General features: G+C 35.8%; 2 protein-coding genes across 6 annotated transcripts; one reads left to right on the top strand and one right to left on the bottom strand.

Annotated features, from left to right (window-relative positions):
- Positions 1-1,748: 1,748 nt before the first annotated feature.
- On the top strand, positions 1,749-21,517 carry LOC110729390 (delta(14)-sterol reductase-like). 3 transcript variants are annotated; one of them, XM_021909126.1, is made up of 14 exons: positions 1,749-1,928; positions 2,041-2,158; positions 2,279-2,349; positions 8,415-8,471; positions 12,590-12,681; positions 15,493-15,540; positions 16,056-16,176; positions 16,262-16,308; positions 16,971-17,052; positions 18,827-18,903; positions 19,049-19,168; positions 19,851-19,925; positions 20,014-20,210; positions 20,518-20,967. In XM_021909126.1, the coding sequence occupies exons 1-13, from the start codon at positions 1,881-1,883 to the stop codon at positions 20,165-20,167; spliced, it is 1,110 nt and encodes a 369-aa protein (XP_021764818.1). In that variant the 5' UTR covers positions 1,749-1,880; the 3' UTR covers positions 20,168-20,210; positions 20,518-20,967. The 3 variants fall into 3 exon arrangements, with proteins under 3 accessions (XP_021764818.1, XP_021764815.1, XP_021764817.1); XM_021909123.1 differs by lacking the exon at positions 20,518-20,967 and adding an exon at positions 21,097-21,517 and having other exon boundaries at positions 1,750-1,928; XM_021909125.1 differs by having other exon boundaries at positions 1,750-1,928; positions 20,547-20,966.
- LOC110729391 lies at positions 2,705-7,717 on the bottom strand. 3 transcript variants are annotated; one of them, XM_021909129.1, is made up of 3 exons: positions 4,497-7,717; positions 3,815-4,421; positions 2,705-3,730 (listed from the first exon to the last, which is right to left on the bottom strand). In XM_021909129.1, the coding sequence occupies exon 1, from the start codon at positions 6,943-6,945 to the stop codon at positions 5,983-5,985; it is 963 nt and encodes a 320-aa protein (XP_021764821.1). In that variant the 5' UTR covers positions 6,946-7,717; the 3' UTR covers positions 2,705-3,730; positions 3,815-4,421; positions 4,497-5,982. The 3 variants fall into 3 exon arrangements, with proteins under 3 accessions (XP_021764821.1, XP_021764820.1, XP_021764819.1); XM_021909128.1 differs by having other exon boundaries at positions 2,705-4,249; positions 4,334-4,421; XM_021909127.1 differs by having other exon boundaries at positions 2,705-4,421.
- Positions 21,518-22,687: the final 1,170 nt, after the last annotated feature.

The following is a 22,687-nucleotide window of genomic DNA, read 5'->3' as shown; positions in this document are numbered from 1 at the left end:
GTCATGGGAAGAAAAACCTCATTGTCTCAACTTTTCATATTCATTAATATTAAAATGAGTAGAGTTGTTATCAAGATAGTCCTCTAGGCTCTAGTAAGGACTGCCGTTAAACTCACTCTAAAAATGACCGAGTAATGGTTATACTATATAGTTATAGAGGATATTTTAGAGTTGTGTTCTTGTTTTGTTAGCATTAGGTGGTCTTTTGTGGAGCGTTGTGGGAATAGAGTAGCACATGAATCGACTCACTTTCAACCTTGGGAAGTTGGTCAATGAATGTGTAATAACGTAATCCCACCTCATATCTTTGATGTTGCTTCTTCTGATTTATTAATTTAAGCTCCCGATGTGGGTTCTTCCAAAACTTATAAAAAAAAATATTAAAAAAAAATGAATGATTAGCGAAGTGGTAAATGATGGACCAATGTGGGTAACTACTAACTAGTTAGGTACTCCTAGGGGTGTCCGTTCGGTTTTCGGTTTGGATTTGGGCCAAATCCAATCCGATCTGAAATACAATTCGGTTTTCAATTTTTCAATCCGATCCAATCTGAATTACTCTCTCAATCCAATCCGAATTAAAGTTCGGTTATTTGGATCCGATCCGAAAATTCGAATTAAAATACGTTAATTTATAGCGTCTAATAGACTAGTACGATAATATAAAAATAAAAATGCAATTATAAAAATAACATTTTGTCCAATCCTTAAGATTAATACAAATCTTGAAAATAGTCATGATTAACATTAATTGTTTAACATCAAGTCAAATTAAATTATTCAAAAGAACTAGTACAACTCAAAGGCAACACCATTAGTCCATTACAACAATTACTCCATGCACTAAATATCAATAACAAGCAGCAACTTTCAGAAATTTAAGACTTAAGACAACATCAACTTCCATATTATACATGCTTAATTCTAAAATTCGGTTTTCGGTTTGGTTTGGATCCGATTAGGGTCAATCCGATCCAATCCGAAAACCCGAATTTTCAAAAAATCTCAATCCGATTCGATCCGATTTAAAATTCGGATCCGATCCAAATTGATAATTCGGTTTGGATTGGATTGGATTTCGGTTTTAATTTGAATTATGGACACCCCTAGGTAGGGGTGACAATTCGGGTCAGCAGGTCGGGTTCGGGTCAGATTTCGGGTCGATTTCGGGTTATGCTTAGAAACTATTAAAAATAGTGTAAAACTTAATATTATTACGAAATATGAAATTTGGGTCAAATCGGGTCAAATTCGGGTTGTTCGGGTTCGGTTCAGGTCGGGTTCGGGTCTCTCTCAGTAACTTCGGGTCGGGTTCGGGTCGGGTTTTCGTGTCGGGTCAGGGTTTGCCAGCCCTACCCCTAGGTACTCCGCATTAAACTTGTGAAAAATCCCAATCTAAGGCCTTGTTCACTTTACCTTAAAAAAATAATATTAAGTAAAAATAATTTCAGTTCAGTAAAAATAATTTCAGTTCAGTAAAAATAAGTTCAGTTCAGTAAAAATAATTTCAGTTCAGTAAAAATAAGTTCAGTTCATTAAAATTCAGTATCATTATAGAAGAAATATAATAGAAAATTAGTAAAAATAATTTTAGTTCAGTAAAATTAATTTTAGTTCAACAAAAATAATTTCAATTCAGCAAATATAATTTCAATTCAGTAAAAATAATTTCATTTCAGCAAAAATAATTTCATTTCAGCAAAAATAAGTTGAACGGCCTAAATTTGGTTTCACCAAAATTATTGAAACAAATAATCTGACAGTTAAGTGGACTTTGGCTCCACGACGAGAAGAGCTTGTGACTTCTCTGTTTCAACAAGAGAACACAACACCAAAATCTGGTCTTCTCTGAAACTGAAGACAATCAGATTCGGAAAAAAATGGATCTAAATTCACTTCTTCGGTCTCTCATTCCTTCTTTCACCTCTGTAAGTTCATTTTAATCCCTAAAACTCCATTGATTTGAACCTTCAATTCACTTGATTTTGCGGCTGAATAAATTAATTTTGATCTTTTTCGATTATTTCATGGAAATTTTAGGTGGGTTTATTGTTGTCATATTTTGGGTACTTGGCAATATTTGGGTCTGTTCTACCCGGCAAGATTGTTCCTGGCGCTACTTTAAGCGATGGCACTCGTCTCCATTATCGCTGCAATGGTTTTTCCCTCTTTTTATTTCATAATTATAATCACATTTTTCTATATTTTTGTATTTTTGATGTAATTATTATTGGGTTTTTTTGGGTTAATTAAATTGATTTTTTTGGTTGGGTTTTAGGTTTGTTGTCATTGACTTTGTTGGTGTTGCTTCTTGGTGGTGGGGTTGCTGCTGGATTCGTATCACCTACAGTATGTAATCTCTATTGTTGTGGCATTATGTTTTTTTTAGTATGTTACTCGGATTCACGTAATCGTGTCTGACATTGGTGCATACATGTTCAAGTGTTTCATTTGGCTGTGTTATTTTTGGACGTTTTTCCAAAGTGAGCCATTTTGGCAAATATTAACCAAAATGGTTGCGTGGCAAAAGTATTTACCAAACTAAGCTTCCAGGCTAAAACGCTGTCTCGGTCAGCGTTTTATGCCTGGTTTTTTTTAAAAAAAGAATCAACCTAAAAACGCTATCTGGGACAGCGTCTTTGTTGTTGACCTTTTTTTTTTAAAATTTTTGTAATTGCCTTTTATTTATAAAAATATTTTTAAAAAAAAAAAAAACAATTATACCAAAGACGCTGTCCCAGACAGCGCTTTATGTACAAACTTCCTTGTACCTAAAACACTGTCTCAGACAACGTCTTATTTTCAACCTAAAACGCTGTCTGGACAGCGTTTCTCTGCTGGTGTGCAAAACAGCAGCAGAATCAGCCTTTTGCCACTGATCTGCCACTTTCTTCTGCCCCCACCCACCACCCCCTGCCATGATTCTTGCCATCACAATCCACCAACAACCCCCACCATCTGCCACCACTTTTGACCTCCAACAACACTTCAACCAGCTCCACCACCAACCCCAACCACTCAACAACCGTTGATAACCACCCACCACAACCAACAACACTAAAACCACCATGAACAACCACATTAACCACCACGGGCCATCCTTTCTTCCCCATTTTCGATTATGGATTCCAAATGTCTGTTGTTTAATGTATATTAGCCCTGAAGGATCTATTTTGACTGACATAAATCCGATTTGGATAAATAAGCAAACAAAACTTCAAAACACAAACAGATTCATTCAACCAGCATGTCTTATATTGATAATGCAATCGTTATATACAACATTTCAGGAAAAAGGACAAAACAATGATACAATACGTTCACTACTCATCAATTTGGTGTAACCCTTCCCTAGCCTCACTGTCGTCCCTTCGTCTTGGACGACGCCGAGTGTAATGGTGAATGGTGGTGAATGGGTTCCGGCGCGGGGGGGAGTGAGCTGGCTGGACGATGCGTCCTCCTGGGTTTCTGAAGGGTGCAGAACTGTGGAAGATGTACTCCCTGCCTCTGTGTGCGATGTAGGATCACCTCCACTGCTACTCTGGCCGGGGTCGAACCGTGAATGGATGGAGTGACCATCATCACCGTCCCGCTGTTGGATGAGATGACCGTGACCATGTCTGCGTAAGGAAGTCGCGGACATATCTCGCATCCGCTGGACCTGGGCTCTGGTGGGTCCGTCTGTAAGGGCGAGGGACAGTGCATCATACATCGCCACCATATCCGCCGCCTGTAGTAATCATCGATCAGTCAAGTACATGATATTTAAAAAAGTTAAAAAATGAGGATGATAAGTATAGTAAAAGAAACTCACATATCCGCTAATGACGTCATGTGCCGGGTGGTAATGGGTGGACGGTGGTGTGTAGCTGGGGTTGATGAAACGGCGTATGATAAGCCTGTACCACACCATGTACGGATCGTCATGATCCATAACGCCCTGCATGGGATAACCCTGAACGACATGACCCAACCGCTGCTCCCATAGCTGAAGATACTGCCAATGCTCCAGTGCCCAGTTTGTCTCCGTCTTTCCCCGACGGTCAATGTCGTGAAGGCGCACGACAGTGTCACAGTTCTGGGGAACAGGCTGCTGCAGTCCGAACTGTCGCATGACGCGGTCAGGTAGGTGACTCTCCACAACCTCGAAACAGATCAGGGGGACCCGGGCACGCCACTCTCCCTAATGCTCCAGTAGATGTGCAGGCATGACATCTACCAACTCCGGTACATACGGATCCCATGTGATCTGCAATAACACATCCTAAATAAGTTAGTCCACAATCAGTATACACAGTACCTAAATGATTACAAATGTCTTCAGAGTTTGTACCTGATCCTCAGTGAGTCGATCAAGGGCGTCTCGGTAGTATGGGAGACCCGTCGCCGCATGTGCCTGTGTGAGTCTGGGGACCATCCACCTGGGGCAACAAATTTGGTAAGTATGTTTACAAAATGAAATCGTATATGGGAAAAAAATGACAATTGTTACAAACCTGCAACCGTAAGCCTCATCAGCTGCAGGGCGAGGCGGAGCGATGTACGGCTCATACTGGTCATCCTGGTCCTGCTGCCCCGGACGATGTACAGCAGGCCTACCTGGTCTTCCTACGTGGATGTGCTCCCAAGCCCATAGCTTCAATAGCAAAACACAAAACTATGTTAAATATGACATTACTCATTGCATAATTCGCTTGTGATAATATATGTAGTATACCTGAAGCACAACAGAGGTCCTCCAATCTCGAGCGCACCACTCCGTGAGGCTCTGCAAAGTTGGCGATACAACACCGCCAAAGAGGCACTACCCCAGCTGTATCCACGGATATGCTCCCAGTCGTGGTCTAACAGCTGTATGTAAATAAGCTGCAAGTGGCTCCCGCTCTTGTTGCCGAACAACACGCCGGATATGAGGAAGAACAAGTACGCTCGAGCGTATCTCTGTACTGTGGCGTCATCGGCGTCCGCAGGCAAGCCCTGGAAAGTATCTCGTAACCAGACCGTCCTCAAGGCGGAGCCCCTAACATTGTTGGGACCCGGCTGCACCCCGAGAACCCGCACAACCAATCCAACGGGATCGACTAGAAATGATCCCGTCACCGCCTGGAAGGCGCGTAAGTATTGCCACGTCCCGCAATGTCACAGTCGCCTCCCCAACTGGTTGAAAGGCATAATGTAGAAAATTTCGATTGAAAGGCATAAACAGGAAATCTCGAACATCCAACGTACAAAATAAAATTCATCGAATTGAACACAATAACACATAATGTAGAAAATTATAACTGTTTCATCAAAATAACACCACTACATACTACTATATCAAATAACACATATACATTTAGGTCCTATGTTGGTCTAGATGGACAAGTAGTGCGGTTGTGACCTTGCTGGTGACAACGGCTGCATTTGGTTGGGGGCCGGTTGCTGTCATCCATCTCATTGCGTATGCGCTTCGACTTTGGACGACCTTTTCCACGTATCATTGTGCCGTCCGGAATGAGTTTAGGGCCTACGTACTGTGCCCGGGAGGGTCCACCTAAGGCCGTTCTGATAGTGAGTATGTAGCACAGACTGCTAGCACATGAGAACATGGGAGGTGGAATATCTTCGGTTTGACCGTAGGAGTGCTTGCATGAAGTGGGGAAGTCTGCCATATGAACTCTCCCAATCCCCAAATATCTCAGGCATACCACGCTCGTCGATACGGGACATCGAAATGAAATTGCTTCGAGATCAACTCCTGTATGAATTCCACTTTCAACGAAGGATCTTTCCGCACAAAGTACTTCACATACTCGGCTATTACGGACGAATCCAAGTGTGGTTGATCATTAGATAGTACTTCAGTGATACATGTCTCCCGATGCGGGCCTTTGTACGTGACTATGGTAAAACCACGTGAGTGCTCACTCGATTTGGTACCCCGTAGCATCCAACCACATTTCTTCTTGCATCGCAGATGTAGGACACCATCATTCGAGGTCACTGTGGTGTAGAATTGATTCCTCTGAATAGAAACATCTTCACCATTTCTTGAAGCAGTTTCATGCTCTCAAAATACATTCCCTTCTCAAATTCTCCCCCGGGAACAAAAGAGGTGTGGCTACCCGATTCGGCCCAATACTGATCAACTTCATAGTTCTCGGGTACCTCACTGAACCAAGGTATGGGAGTTCTAACCAACGGCTGACCATCTTCCACCTGTGTAGGTTCATCATCCCCCTCTCCGTTCTCGTCCTCATCATCCATTTTCGCATACACATCATACACCGACAATTCATTATTCACAACATCATCAAAATGATTTGGCTCTTCTCGAAACGGTGAACCATCATCACCTTGCATTGGAGAGTAGCTATGCAATTGCATTGGCGAAGATGCCACGGTGTTCGATGACGACGGAGCAGGCTGGCCGAACACTGTCACGCGTCCCCCCGCATGTACTGGTGAAGCTATATGAGAACTAAAAGGCAAGTGAAATTGGTCGTCCTGCATCATTCGAGTGAAAGAACCCATCCCATATGCATTCGATGGAATGTGGTTTGCGGGCTCTTGGAAGGACGCGGTGTTGTAATCAGAGACATATGTAGCTTGCTGTTCTGCCCGAGTACTTTGTTGGGTACATATAGACACTGTTTCTACATATATCTCATTGGGAAAACCCTTCATTCCTACCATGCTCCTCAAACCTTTCAAATGTCTGTTCGTAGAGACAGGTAACACTTGCACCCCATGACCAGTATCACACCTCATTTTAAGGTTCAGTTCAACAGTCATAGGGTTTGAACCAATACAACTGTGAACCTCATTCATCAGATCAGTCACAGTCATGTTCGGTTCAAGTGTTATAAGGTCCATATTCCCTCCACTGTACTCCACATTTGATCCATTACACAAAATTTCACCTCCCCATCGACATAACAACGCTACATTTTGTCCAGCCATATTCTACATAACAACCAAAACACATTTTACGTAAAGCCGTTAAATCATCCCTAAATCACCACAATCAAACAAAATTTTTTTACATACTCTACAAATTAACTACTAAGAACCCCTAAATCATCATTATTACACAACAATGTAGGTAATTACAATTGTTCAAAACCTAATAATTATCAACCATTGTCAACAATTTTCAACAAAACCAACAACAACAATTCAACATTATCCAAACTATTATCAACACTAACAATATCAACACTACCATTATCAACACTAACAATTCAACAATTACCAACACTAATAATTCAACAATACCAACACTAACAATTCAACATTTTTAACACTAACAACTCAACCTCATCAACATTTTAACCCAATTCCAAAAAAATTAGAAATCACCAACATAAACCCTAGAATTTAAAACACAAAGAAAGTTGAATGAATACCTATTTCAGGGTGAGGGGAGTGTATAGTGGGCTACACGGAGGGCGACGGTGGAGGTGACGGCGGGCGACGGTGGAGGTGGCGGCGCCGGCGGCGGTCTACACGGAGGAGCACAAGTATGAGAGAGAGGGGGATTAAGTTAGAGTTTGGGAAAGAAGGGGTTTGAGAATGAAGGAGGAGGAAAGGAAATGAAATGAAATGAAATAACCTTAAACGCTGTCTGAGACAACGTTTATAGTTCCAGAGTTAAACGCTGTCTGGGACAGCGTCTTTGGTATAACTGTTTTTTTTTTTTTAAAACATTTTTATAAATAAAAGGCAATTACAAATTTTTTTTAAAAAAAGGTCAACAACAAAGACGCTGTCCCAGACAGCGTTTTTAGGTTGATTTTTTTTTTTAAAAAAACCCAGGCATAAAACGCTGACCGAGACAGCGTTTTAGCCTGGAAGCTTAGTTTGGTAAATACTTTTGCCACGCAACCATTTTGGTTAATATTTGCCAAAATTGGCTCACTTTGGAAAAACGTTCGTTATTTTTTTTCGTTATTTGGCATCAAACGAAGTGTTGAAGTATTCATGCCGATGTGAAGGGTCAAGTTATGACGTCACATTGGTACTTGAGGTGACATGATTAAAGCGTGGATAATTTGGGTTTTTATAAAATTGTTATTGCACTTGTAAGAGTAATTTGCTGCCAGAGAGCTTCATGCATTGCTGAACTAAAAATTTATGAGCTCTGGTTGGTGTTTTGAAGTATAACCAGCTGCTCTTGTCATAGCTGACACCCTCATGAGACGAGGAATTATAGTCATGGTATTGGACAGAATTATACTTCGTAGTTGTCTAGTCATGATTATTTGCGTGTAGATGATTACCCATGTAACAAGGAAAGTAACACAGAAAATTAAATAAGAAAAAACTTGTACTCCGTAGGTATTTGGTTTTGTCTGCATTTATTGTTGCTTCTTTGGTTTTGTGGTTTTGTTTTAGCTTGCAAGTAACTGGACCAATTTTTTCATATGCAGGTCATTGTGGATAGGGGACTTGAGCTTTTATCTGCGACCTTTATATTCTGTTTTGTTGTAAGTGCTGCCTTCTCTTGACAAACTAAGTAAAATTGTATTGAGGGCCTCTGTATATGTGTACTTATACACCTTTCCTTGTGCTGATTCTCCCTTCTATCGTTTGTTCCCCCTTCTATCCTGCTATATAATATGTATCGGCTCTTTCATCAACTAAAATTTCTTTCTCTGTGGCTCTAGTCTATGCATTTGCTTGTTGCATTTTATTTGATGATACATGGACTGAAGAGCTGTCTGCTAGAAGACATTTGTCCATTATGCAATCTTTTGATCTAATGTATTGTCTAGGTTGTCCACTTGTCCTAAGACTCCTAACTCACCTTCTTACCTACTAAACAATGAAAATTAGATAGTTTTAAGTGTTTCTAAAAGGATTGCTGCAAGCATTATAATGGGCTACGTCAGGACAAATAAGGTGATTTGGGCTTCTTACTAAGGAGACAAGCTAAGGACGCATGAGGCATTTAGGAGAAATTGCCGGCCCTTATTGGGTGCCCTTAGTAAATAGCCTTCTAGAATAGAGAATTCTAGAAAAGCATGGTATCTTATCTATTTAAATATCTAGAAAATTTTAGATAGCTAGCTAAATGGCATAATTCCAACCATATATTTAAGGAGGTTAGAAAACTCCGTAACTAAGGGGCTTACCTATATATAGGCATGGTGTATAGCATTCACTTGAATGTAGCTCATCACGTTAGAACATCATTCTCATAATAATTAAGCTCTAATTTTTCATGTCTCTATAGATACACTTGTCAGATTACTTTTGTTCTCACCTAGACTTCCACAATTTTTTTAATGAGACTAAATTAAGTGGTCGTATCTTAGTTTCAAAAGACGCGAGGTGCACCGAGGCGAGCCTAGCCTTTTTGTATATGAGGCACACATTATATCACTTTTTTATTTTTTATTATATATTTATATGTGGTACTTGATAATTTCAGTAAAATAGCCTAAATTACAATGATATCAACAATTTATTAGTTTAAGTTAGTGGATTAAAAAGAATGAATCAAAAGATATGTCAAAAGAATGAATTGATCACTGTAAAAAAGTGAAAAGAAGAAAAGAGAGAAGTTGGAAGAGGAGGGAGTAGACTCTTGTTTGTGGACACCCAATATCCAAAATGAGGAAAAAATCTAATAAAATAGGCCGATAACAAGCGCCGACAAATCTTCCTGGGAGTATTCATCGACAACCTCTCGGTTGCAATAGAAACAACCAATTTCCCCTCTTTAATTATGGTTTTCATATTTATCGTTTTCAATTTGGGGTAAAATTGAACTTATTCATGCAATTAATAGAGAGCTTTTGCTTGAAAATGTCGCTTAAAAAATGTGTAATATTTAATTTGGAAAAATTTTGTTTTGTTTTTTGTTTCCCTAAAAATTTAAGTAATTTGTTCTGTTTTTTTTCTCTCGCGTCTAAACTTAAGGCAATCTAAGTGTTGCTCCTTCCGCCTTGCACTTTGGAAGAGGCGGCCTAAGTTGCTCGCGTTCCATGCCTTGGTAGCTTGACGCCTAAGATTTATATGTGTAAATTAGACATTAGGAGTGAGTTTTGTATTTTTGACTGTCTCTATAACACAATTTACAACGGTCTTGGTGTATGCAAAGAGGATTTACATTTGAATTGAATTTTGTCATTTCATTAAGATTTTGTATTACATTTGAATTGAATTTTGTCATTTCATTGTATTATTAATATACATAAAAAAAAAAAAAAAATTCGAATTTATATTTTGAAATGATTTTTTTTTTTTTTTTTTTTTGGTTTACTTGCATTTTCATGAAATCTAGTATACATTTTTAACTTATATCTTTAATTGCAAGATAATAAAACTTTTAAAAAGTTAAAATTATGAAAGTGCACATTAAAATGAATCTAATAGAACCTGACATGATTTTTTTTATTCAAATCACACATTGAGGTAATATTTATCTAAGTTTGACCAAATGAATACTAAGCGATGGTGAACACAATCAGTAACTTACCAAATTAGGCCAAAATCAGAATCGATTAAATCGTTCTCTAAAATTTGGGTACCAATTCCTATTGTCAAAAAATACATTTTTTAAATTTTAAGTAACTTTTTTGGTCTTTTATTTTTTAAGTTTGTAATAATTGTTTTTTTTTTTTATTAAAAATATTTTTTAAGCTTTAAAAATGCTTTGTTTTTTCGAAATATTAGGAATTGGTTGATGCAAATCCATTTTGGACGTCGAATATTCAATTTATACTCGTTAATGTCATTCGTTATAATATTAAATAAAAATATTACCTCCATTTCATATTTTTTGCAACTTTGGGGTATTATTTGTGAGATATAAAATATTCCAAAGTTGCAAAAACTATGAAATGGAGGTAGTATTCAATTTAAGGCTCAAGAGAAAATGATGATATGAAATCGTACATAGAAATTTTGCTATTAAATTAGATATATTTAATTTTTCATCTGTTATGTGATAATTGCTATTCCCTCTATTTTCATTTCAATGCTCTTGTTTTGATTGTGCACACTTTTTACAATGCACATCTTTGGGGCTACAAAGGATCCGAGTCGAGCCAAGTTTTAGTCTCTTCAATGAGCTTTTAAAAATCTTGTCGATCTTGGCTCGTTAAGGTTTTTGCTTGTTCGAACTTTGTTCACGAACGTGCTCGTTTCCATTTCGAATTTAAGCCCGTGCTTGAACGAACTTAAAACTAGCTTAATTAAATAAACGAGCCCTAATTTATAATTAAAAAATGATTTCTTTTGACTTTTAATGCATCTACTTAATTTTATATAAAAAGTTTCCATTCAATCTATAGAAAAAGATAAAGCAAGAGTTTTCCGGCCTATATAGGGTGAAATAATTTGTAGGGTGAAAACTTGTAATTTTTACAAATATGTCTCGAGTAAAAGATATATAAATATGCTAAAGAAGATTTAATATAATAAAGATTTTTCGAGCTTGAGCGAGCTTTGACCGAGCTGTAATCAAGCGTGAACAAATTTATAAATGAACTTAAACGAGTTGTTCACGAGCATTATTGAGTTGAACATGAAGTTGTTCGAGCTTTGTTCATTTATTTGACAAGCTTAAGATATTTGTTCAAGATTGTTTATTACTTAACAAACGAGTTTTGATTGAGCTTTAACTTAGTTTGTTCGCGAGTAGTTCGTAAACATATTGACTCATTTACACCCCTACACATCTTTGATATTTAATATTCTAATAACGTAATAGTACTTGTTAAAGTTTGATATTTTTGAAGCACTCTTTTAGAATAATCAAATAAGACCCTACATAACTCTGTTTCTTCTTTTATATATTTGGGAATGATTTAGAAAATTTTCTCGAATTGTTAAATAATGTTAGATTCCAAACAAGATCACTAAAAAGAACCACAAGGAGTATTATTTTCTAACATACAACTTTTGTTTTTGTTTTTTATGTTGTACTAAAATTTTGAAGGTATATATGTTTATTTAAATGCTTGTCACTATTTCATTGTTTTTTAGAATGAAGATTGTTAAAATGTGAATGTATCTTTGTAAAGCGTTATCTTATGTTCATTGATGCTTTAATAATTTATTTGATTGATTTTCATAAATGAATTAATTAAGGTGGAAAGAAAAAAAAAAAAAACCTTAATAATGTATATATATATATATATACATTATTAATCTGTTATATCTGTTACTATGTATTTTCTAAATGCTACTTTTGTTAAAAAGTAAACAAAGATATTAATGATTTAAAATATTATTTAAAATGTTTCTTGACAACCGGAAAACTAGCTATAGCAACTATGTCGAGATGACGGGAGTAAGTTAGATTAAAGTTTGAATCTATCTATCTTTTCTATAATGTAAGTAAGAGGAAAAGACGGTAAGAGTTCAAAAGGTAACAAAGTCTTTGTGTTTATTTTAACTCTTTGTATCATGCATTAATTGTTGATTATTGGGTTTGTTCTTCATTTGATATTACACATCTTGATTTTCCAAAGTTGCTAATGTCTATCTGATTTCTTCAATGGTTATTGATTCGTATTTTGTGATTGACATTTAACTTGTATATGTTATAGCTTGAAAACATTCTGAACTTATATTCTGTAGTTTTTAATGTCAGGTAACCTTGTTACTTTGTGTTGCCGGTAGCATTTCACATGACAAAGGTTCATCACTGAAGCCTCATGTATCTGGAAATTGGATTCATGACTGGTAAAGTTTTCCCATTAGCCTGAATGAACAAAAAAAAGTAAATTTTTAAAATTTGATGTACTGCATGCCATAGTAGATTATGGTCTTGAAAAATAGTTATAAGATATGCTTGGTTATAAATTTATAATCTCTAGCAAACAATGGTTTTGTTTACGAGTTGCCTATGAATTACCAAATAAATAAACTTTTTACATGCAAATTAACCGCTAATTTGCCATGATTTTTACTTTTGTTGTGGCAATGCACCTTGAAGATTAAAAAACTGCACTCCAATCACATATGCAAGGAAGAATTACAAGGGTGATAAAGCCTCAAGGATTAGTCGTTTGTGCTTTGTTAACAGCTTTCACAAGAGTTTGTTAAAATTGAAGGGAAACATTGAGAATAATGATTAGTATATAATGGGAAAGGAACACGGGGAGGGGGGATTGAATATTGTAGAGACTCTAGAGAGAAGTTGCTTATGGAGAGATTCTACCTCCTGAAAGTAGAGAGAGATTGTATCTACCTTAATTTATGCGATTAACTTATACAATCTATAAGTTTGCATAATTTATTTGCTTAATTAAATTGTAAACCCCCAAATTATGTTGCGTACAGCGTACCTGCTTGCCAGATAATACATAGCAAATTTGGTATTAAAGCGAGTCACTCATGGCACCTTCGACTTATACCTAGTGGCTTGAAACGCTTGAAGAATAGGTTTCCGGCTTGAAGGAACAGATGGCATCACTATATACTACCTTTGCTGAACAAGTGACAATGACAGTTCACATTACAAATTTACAATTGCATCCTTACATATAGACCCAAGAGCTACTCACCATTTCATTTGGAGAGAGATTGTATCTAGCTTGGGCGGGGAGTAATGCGTGAATCACCCCCCCCCCCCCCCCCCCCCCCCCCCCCCAAACCCTACTCCTCCCACCAAGATTAGTCATTTGAGCTTTATGGACAATTGTCATAAGAGTTTGTTAGAATTGTAGGGAAATATTGTGTATAATGAGTAGTATTTATTGTGAGAGAGTCCAATTCTTGAAAGGGAAATATTGTATCTAGCTTAGTTCCTTGATTAACATTAACTAGTATAATCTATATGATTGCCTAATTCCCTTTGCTTAACTTAATCTAAAAACCACAATAATACGTTACATATTTGGTTACAAGATAGTTCATAGCAAAACCATATGCTTTCTACTTGAGCTTTTTGCCGATGGCATAAACTTATATAGTATTATACTTGCTATGGAGATGAGTAAAAAAAAGGGAAAAAAAGGGCGGCCTTTTCAACCTAAACCAAGGGTTTTCCCCTATATTTATACATATGGCCATCAATTGATGTACATATTTGTTCTACCATTGCTACATAAATTATTAGCTACTACCTTGAGCATTAGAAGGTCATTACTTCCTCCATTTATTTAGTTTTACCTTAATGACTTTCACATTCGCTAATGCACAACTTTAACCATTAATATTTTAAAGTATCTATTAGTAGATATTATAGAATGTAAATTATTATGAATCTAACAAGATCTCACATGACTATTTTTTTTAAAAAAATAAAGTAAAACTTAAAAAACAGAGGAATTTTTTGTTGTTAAAGCCATCTTTTGTAATTTTACTATTGAAAATTCACATAAGATTTATTTAATTGTCTTTTAGTCATTGTTAGTATTTTAAATATATTAGGGAATGTTTGGTTCACAGACTAGTATGGGTTTGGAATGAAAAATGGAACTAGGATGATATGTGTTCGGAACTTGATACTTAATACCATGTGTTTAGTAGCGTTAGCTTTGTCTGATGATTGATAGTAAATATTTTTCTTTTATTTGACACATGAAGGTTTGATATAATTATAACCACCTCCCTCCCATACTTTGTGGATTCGAGATATGAGTGTAAAAAAAATATTATTTTGTAAAAAGGCTTTTGGTTGGGAGGGTGGTGTGTGTTTGAAATATGAAATGAACTAGGGTTGTATGGAGTTGAAATGAAACATAATATCTGGAATGAATTTGATCCCTTTAAATTGATTATCTAGAAGTATGGTATGTGTTAAACCTACCTCCATCCTTAGGTTTCTAAACCCTATACCCATGGTTTGAGGTATGGGTTTTTGATTTGTAATTTTGTTAAGCAAACACATGGTATGGGCCTTACCTATCCAAACTTATACCTCTACTAGAACTTTGTGGAGAAACCTGAATTTGCAATTTAATTTGAGCAAATTGTGTGTGTGTGTGTGTGTGTTTTCAAAGATGTGTTGTGAAGTCATATACGTGTTAAGAATGTTGCCCAATACCTTTTAACAGTTCTTGCCTTGGATGTGGGTAAGGGGCTGGCATATCCACCTTTGGACTTGCAATCAATCAAAGCCTTAATCCCATTAGTGGGGCACCTTTGGACTTGCAACAATAAGAAAAACATTTAACTAGACCTGGATCTCATAGTGATAATTGTATGTTAATCTTACGACAAACGAGAATGGTGCACATATTAATGATACATTTTTATTTAGCTCACTGTAACTGAAAACAAGTGAGTAGTGAGTCTTTTCTCCATTTGAAATGGACAGAGATTTGCAGCCAACAAGTCAATGCATGCATCTTTGTCTCACACATTTGCGTCTTGAATTTGAGTACCCGTTGCAGTGCCTTGCATGCTTATGATCAAGACTGATCTTCAGAATAGACTATGGATTTTCAATTTCAATTTTGAAGTGCTTAATAATTTCATTCTATATTCTATATGGTCATAGGATTTGGTCCCCTTATTCTTGCTGTTTAATGATTTCATTTCTAATAGGTGGTTTGGAATACAGCTGAATCCTCAATTTATGGGCATTGATCTCAAGTATGTCTTACAACTTTCACTCTCTTGAAATACTCATCGTAGATTAAGTTATAGGGTATGCTACTAATACATCAACATTTGTATTCACTTCTGTATGAAATTTTTGACATTGGTTTAAATTATACTTTGTGATGACAAAGCTTATACACTTGAATCTTCTCTTGGATTCTGATCTCTACTTCATAATCTTTAATACTTCTTGTGAATTTGTGACTTATATACTGCATACAAATAACTTGCAGAAGTGCCTGGTACATGGTTCACTTTGATCTTTTTCTTGTTAATTTGATTTCTTTTGCGTACACGTTAGCGCCCCCCCCCCCCCCCCCTCCTTTTTTTTCCTGTACATGGCTTGTCAAACAGAAGTTGACTAGAGACTTGTCATGCTCAATCTGAACATGCAGAGATTGTTTTGTTTGCTACAGTTGACGCCTGATATTGTATACTGACTAGTTTTATGCATTGACCAACATTGTGTAGTAAACATATTTCATGCCTTAGCATTCTGTTTGCAGATTTTTCTTTGTGAGAGCTGGGATGCTGGGATGGTTACTTATTAATCTTTCAATTTTGGCTAAAAATATACAAGATAGCAACTTAAATCGGTCTATGGTTTTATACCAGCTATATTGCACTGTAATGCCTCTTTCTGACCCTCTTGCTGACCGTCACTTTCTATATTTATGGGATGAAAAATTTATTGTCTCATATGTTGTTTCAGTTTTACATCCTGGACTACTTCTTCTATGAGGAATACATGACATCCACGTAAGTGCATCACCTTCTCTTTATGCTCTTAAGTTCAAATGAAAGTTTTAGGCCTTAGATATTGGATGCCTTATGATGAACTTTTTTTTTATACTTTCTTGCTTATGTGGTGAGGAATGGCTTTATTTGATTGTCTTCACATCTTAGTAGACTTAGTCCACCTAGAAAAAAAGATTTGGGAATTATTTATTTATTTATAAATATATATTTATTTTTTTGGGAGGCAATGAGAATCCTAATTTCTCCCTTTGGGGTTTGAGAGTGTCGTGTCTCTAGCCAATCTTATTTTAATACTAAATTGTTTTCTATAACGCTTGTAGTTATATTCCATTTCATCAATCCGAATGGAAAAAGAGTGATCTTTCAGCTAATAGAAGCTTACGTCAGTGTTTAATGTGTAATACAACTCAAAATCGTGTGGTGTCTTAAGAGCTCTTAGACTACAATGCTTGGTACAGCCAAATTATCTATAATAAAAAAATGTGCCTTCTTCATGTATGTGACATATAGTACCTGCACATTATCATTGTGGGATGCATTGAAGTGAAAACGAATCTTGAAAACTGGGATTGTTGCTGCTCATTTTTATCACACTCAAGGTGTGACTTGGAGATATTTGGAGTACAATTGTTTCTAACTTATGTATCTTCTCAATTTTGTAGTTGGGACATTATTGCAGAGAGATTGGGCTTTATGTTGGTGTTTGGGGATCTTTTGTGGATTCCTTTCACATTTAGTATCCAGGTATATTTTGATTATTTGAAAATCCTCACCAGAACCCTTCATTGCTTTTGTTATGTGAGCAATTTGTGGTGCTATTCTTCTTCACCTTCATTTGTTTCTATGTTATGTTTCCTGATTTTGGAATGAGTTTACCAAGAGAGGAAATCCAAAAACAGAAGTACACTAATTTTTTAGTTTAATGTGCATATGTTCAATTTGAACTTAAAGTTAGTTTTTTGGGAAACTTATGTAGAAATATGCACGTTATATTCAAATATAATGCACATGATGAAAAAGTTGCACATCCAGTTTAAAAAATATGCATAGTCAGTTATTAAAGTATGCACAAAAGTGAATGGCTTGTATTACATCGTGACTTTTGATTAAAATGAATGGTTATGATTCCTTCTCATGATAGCATCTTTCTCATTTAAAGAGTGCTTAAATTTCAGAGCCTTAAACCAATGTTTTATCTCCTGTACTCGCCAACTATGATTCTCTCCTTTCATTGAAAGTTATATGCTATTGCAAACCCAACTTTTTCTTTTCCTTCTTAACCTAATATAATTAAGTCATCTTTAGTGTTCCCCTATCTCTTCAAAGACCCGCTTGATCCTAACCCTCTACTTTCCTTACTAGTGCATCTTTTGATCCCCGTCTAACATGCCCAAACTAACGCAATCAGTTCTCTCTTATTTTATCCTCAATGTCCGCAACTCCAACTTTCTTCCTACTATCTTCATTTCTAATTCTATCCTTTAAGGTGTTCCCAATCTTCCCATACATCCATGTCTATGTTTGCAACTCCAACTTTCCTCCTAATATCTTCATTTCTAATTCTATTCTGTAAGGTGTTCCCACACATCTATGTCAATATACTCATCTCTGCTACTCCCACCTTAATATGATCATTCGTGTGGGGCATCATGGCCCATGGCCCATGTAAAATTTACATTTAGATAAATCTAACATCATCTCACTTGCTAATTTACATTTGTGTGTGTGTGTGTTCTCCACGTGTGCGTGTGTGTGTTTGTGCGTGTGTGTTCTCCACATGTCTAGTGTGCATGCGTGGGCGCACGCGAAGTGTCATTGTGTTCTCCACATGTCTATATATAGTGATGATGTCAAAGATTCTAAAATCCTCCCTCCATTGCCCATGTTTACTTTCTCCAATTAAATTCGCTATCTAATCAATCTTTGTGTATTCGGTATTTTATTCAGTTTTTGTCTCAAAGTCTCATCTCATAGCTTTTGCTTCTACTTCTCTTGTACTAGTCATTGTTATCGTTAAGGATTTTCAGAAGCTTGTTCAAACTAATCTGAACCTAACCTTTTATGTGTTGAAACACTACCAACCTAGACAAACAAACAAAATTTGGCAGCTAAAGGATAAAGGATGTGGATATAATTTACTTGTCAATGATATTGAGGGAGTTATAAAAGTGTAACTAGTTTTGGCCCGTGCGATGCCTTAGGTAATTACATGTACATTTTCCATCCTCATTTGTCATTTATTAGGTTTTGTTGTGGAATAAAATCATCTAGTACTACATATATTAGTGTATAAGTCTTTGGTTATCAAATTTGAGGTTGCTAGTACAAACCTTGTATCAACTGAATTTATATTTTTAATCGACATAAAATGTTAACACATGGATGAGATGAGAGAGTGCCATGTGGCGTGGTAAGCTTTATTAGGAATTTTTTTTATGTATATAGATATAGAATTTTACCTCTCTTGAAGACTAGGTGATCCAACATTTTTTCTTTTTAAAATTTTTATTTTTTACAGGGGTGGTGGCTTTTGAGGAATAAGGTGGATTTAACCACTGCCGCAGTAGTGGCAAATTGCATCGTCTTTTTGATGGGGTAATTATCATTCAATATGTTTGGTGCGCTGGTTTTCTTGTTTGTGCTCTTCCTCTTTCTATTTCTTGTCTCCTTTTCTTTGAGTTACCCCTGACTGGAGATTTCTATGACTGTTACATTTAATTACACATTCTAATTTGGACAGGTACCGCATCTTTAGGGGAGCTAACAGGCAGAAGCATGTGTTTAAGAAGAATCCTAAAGCACCGATATGGGGCAGACCTCCTAAGGTCATTGGGGGCAAATTGCTTGCTTCTGGCTATTGGTAAGTCTCCATGAATTGATTTTATTATTTTCTAAAGTTTCGCTGTATAACAAAATAAGAAATGATGAATAAAATTGTGTTTGAGAAAATCTTTAATTGTTTTTATTTTATGGTGCAAATGTGTTGAGAAATTGATGGTGGAATAATGTTGGATATTTGAACTTGTTATTGTAAATTGATAGAGAACACTTGATTGCTGAAGATAAAAGTGAGATTTGGCTGTGTGAAGTCTCCTCTTGTATTATTTCTTGCACAGAGCTATCCACATCCTTGCTTTGCTCACAAGATAGAGATTAAAATCAGTGGCTAAGAACAAGTTGGAACACTTTCCCTGTTCAGCTAATGCACATCAGCATAGATTTGTGACATTCTGTGCTTTGTATTGATAAAAAAGAGAGGCTAATTTAGTAGTCTTTTATGTTTTGCTGTGGCTAATTTAGTAGTCTTTTATGTTTTGCTGTTGCTGTAAATTGTTATAGTACTTGTATGTTGTCAATAGTAGAAGTTAACAAGAATTTAATACTGCGTATATCAATTATTGTAAAAATTTGAGAAAACTTTAGAAATGGATGCATGGAAGAGTTCCTGTTGCCAATGCATATACATTTTGCATGATTGTAGCAAAATAATACACTTCCTGTAATGATGCATTGATCTTGACAACTTACCTTTTCTATTTCAGGGGAATCGCTAGGCACTGTAATTATCTAGGAGATTTGTTATTGGCACTATCCTTCAGTTTACCCTGTGGAATTAGGTGACATTCATGCTCTTAATCTCATGGTAATGCATGCAATTGTGTATGGGCCTGAAAGCTTTATTCACTTGTTGTCTCGTGTTTGCAGCTCCCCAATTCCTTACTTTTATCCTACATATCTTCTTATTTTGCTGATCTGGAGAGAGAGAAGAGACGAAGCTCGATGTGCAGAGAAGTACAAAGATATTTGGGCTGAGTACTGTAAAATTGTGCCCTGGAGAATATTACCATATGTTTATTAGGATTTTACACCATCAACATTCTCTTCCGTACGGTTAGTGAGAGGTAACCTCTTCCTAATACCACCATGCCAATGGTTTCTTGTCCATACATGAGCCTCATATTATCTTTCCTACTTCAAATAAGAGTGTGGTTTCTATTTGAGTTTACTTTTTTTCTTACGCATTGAAGTTGTAGGTTTATTTGTTACTCTTAGCAAATCTGGTTAATCAGTTTGGATCATTATCTGTTGTGTACATTGTTTGTACAAATGTACAACCGTACATGAAACATTTACCTATCTGTGGTATTTTATTTATTTTTAATTAATTAATTAATTTATTTATTTTTTTTTGTTTTTTTTTTTTTTGAGATGATAATCTGTGGAAAATCCTGTCGCAGACATTTGCATCACTGTTTGTGCTATCTACTTGGATTTCTTTTGTTCCATGTTGTAAGCTAAACACCGAACCATAGAGGAGGATCACGGATGTGGCCTGCTCAACAAGAATTACTAAATTGTCATTAGTTAAATAGCATTACTCCTTGTAAATCTATAAACAGGTCTTTTGTTGCTTATTTCTTTTGGTTTATCAGTTTGGATCTCGACATGTTGTGTACGTTGTTTGTACAATCGTTCATGAAACATTGATGTGTCTGTGATTTCTTTGTTTAGATGATAATCAGCGGAAAATCTAGTCACAATTGTATGCATCACTGTTTGTACCATCTATTTATTTTGTTCCCTGTCATAAGCTAAACTTCGAACCACAGAGGAGTTAGCCAGTGTAGCCTGCTCAACTGAAATTACCAAACTGTCGTTCCTTGCATAGCATCACTCCTTTTTAAAAATTTATTCGTTACTGAAGTTTGCTAATTTATTAATTCATTTGGTTATATTTCGTTTGATCTAAGATTTTAACATTAACACAGTTTTGATTGATTTTTGTAGAAAATTTTCATACGAAATACGAACTCATATTCCTGGGCTATGGGCTATCAAAAGCCAGAGTTGCAAATGAACAATGAGGTGTATATCAAATATTGAAGAATGTTGGATATCAAGATTGAGAAAACTACCATTGTGTTGATCATTTTCGTGAGTCACTGGTTCGAGAGATTGGGATGTTCGTATTATTCATTGCTACAAAGAAGGATTTAAAGTGGTCATTAAACTAGCCAATTTAGGTGTTTCTCAAGAGGAAAGACTTATGGTTCTCTAGTACAAGACATTTTAGTTTACATAGTTTACTCTATGAAGATGTCGTAGTTGTTATGACACTACTTAAAAGATGGTTATTCCATGTTGGTAAAATGGATGTTCTATTGAATTTATCCCTTTAGCAACCTATGTAAATGCAAAGAAAAAAAAATCAAATCAAATAAACCAACTCTTAAAAAAATGCGAATTTGTTAAATGAGACAATATTAGTGGAACGGATGAAACAACATTGAAGTCCTTAGAGTCAATATAGGAAGGTTACCTTAAGGGAGAGGTAGAGCGTTGAATGTTCTATTATTGGACATTAGTATTTGGTGTTTTAGTACAAGTTAAATGAAATGTCCTTTCATCAAATTAAACATTGTCTTATAATCTATTGCAGTTAAAGCAAAGGAAATTTCTCATTTCTTGAATATCTAGCAGTTGACGGTCGTATGGTGTCTTTACATCATTTTAAATTACCTCTACAATATACAGTAGTTATTTATAAAAGCGTAAAAAATCCCAATATATGACTCATAAATTACAAGGGTAAAGGGGCACACATGGAGCTTGTATGTGGAAAATTGAAAATGAATATTAAAGAAGTAATGGGCAAGTGAAATAAATGTATGAATAGAATTTTGTAATTGCACCCTAAAATAGGCTTAAATGTCGTCACTATAATTTTTACTATCAAATTAACATTGTCGTTTTCCCAAAAAGGTAATAGGAAAATAAAGACATAAAAAAGAAAAGAAGGAAATTTTATTTTCCGATGTTCAGTTTGATGAAAGAAAGTGAATTAAAGAGAAAATAATTTTGATTTGCAGCTTTATAAGCTCATAAGGTGTTTTCGCATCACTTTCCTTCCTTTACCATGCATCAAATCTCATATCCTTTTTTCAAATCAAATATAAGAGCGTAGTGTAAGTGATTTTCATTTCTTTTCATGCCAATTTCCCTTTATCAAAAAGGATATTAGGATTTGAAAAAATGTATTTAATCCATGTTGGATATTCGACGTTTGAGATTATATATTGCCTAGATAATCCTCACATGAGATTGTATCGCCAAATTAGTTGAGATATTTATGACAACATACATCCTATGTCGGTATATTATTCCCAAATGTGCTATAAAGTCAATCCTTTATTATTTGTGCAAGTTACCAAGCACGCAAGCAAACTTGTGCAAGGAATCAATTGAAAAAGACTTATACCACAATTTACATCGAGGTCTTGTAGTGATATGGCTTCGAACATATTTCATGCAAGTTAAGGTATGGGGCTATTCAACATTCTTCATAAACAAATGGTAACACCCTTATTAAAGCAATCCC

This window comes from Chenopodium quinoa, unplaced genomic scaffold (assembly GCF_001683475.1).
Source record: "Chenopodium quinoa cultivar QQ74 unplaced genomic scaffold, ASM168347v1, whole genome shotgun sequence".
NCBI lineage: Eukaryota > Viridiplantae > Streptophyta > Magnoliopsida > Caryophyllales > Amaranthaceae > Chenopodium > Chenopodium quinoa.
Note: the sequence above shows the minus strand (reverse complement) of the source record. Positions and strands in the feature narration are given on the sequence as shown.

Coding starts and splice junctions, on each gene's coding strand:
- LOC110729390 (XM_021909123.1), top strand. CDS start 1,881: ATGGATCTAAATTCACTTCTTCGGTCTCTCATTCCTTCTTTCACCTCT. Junction 1,929..2,040: donor TCATTCCTTCTTTCACCTCT/GTAAGTTCATTT, acceptor TGGAAATTTTAG/GTGGGTTTATTGTTGTCATA. Junction 19,926..20,013: donor AGTTTACCCTGTGGAATTAG/GTGACATTCATG, acceptor TCGTGTTTGCAG/CTCCCCAATTCCTTACTTTT.
- LOC110729391 (XM_021909127.1), bottom strand. CDS start 6,945: ATGGCTGGACAAAATGTAGCGTTGTTATGTCGATGGGGAGGTGAAATT.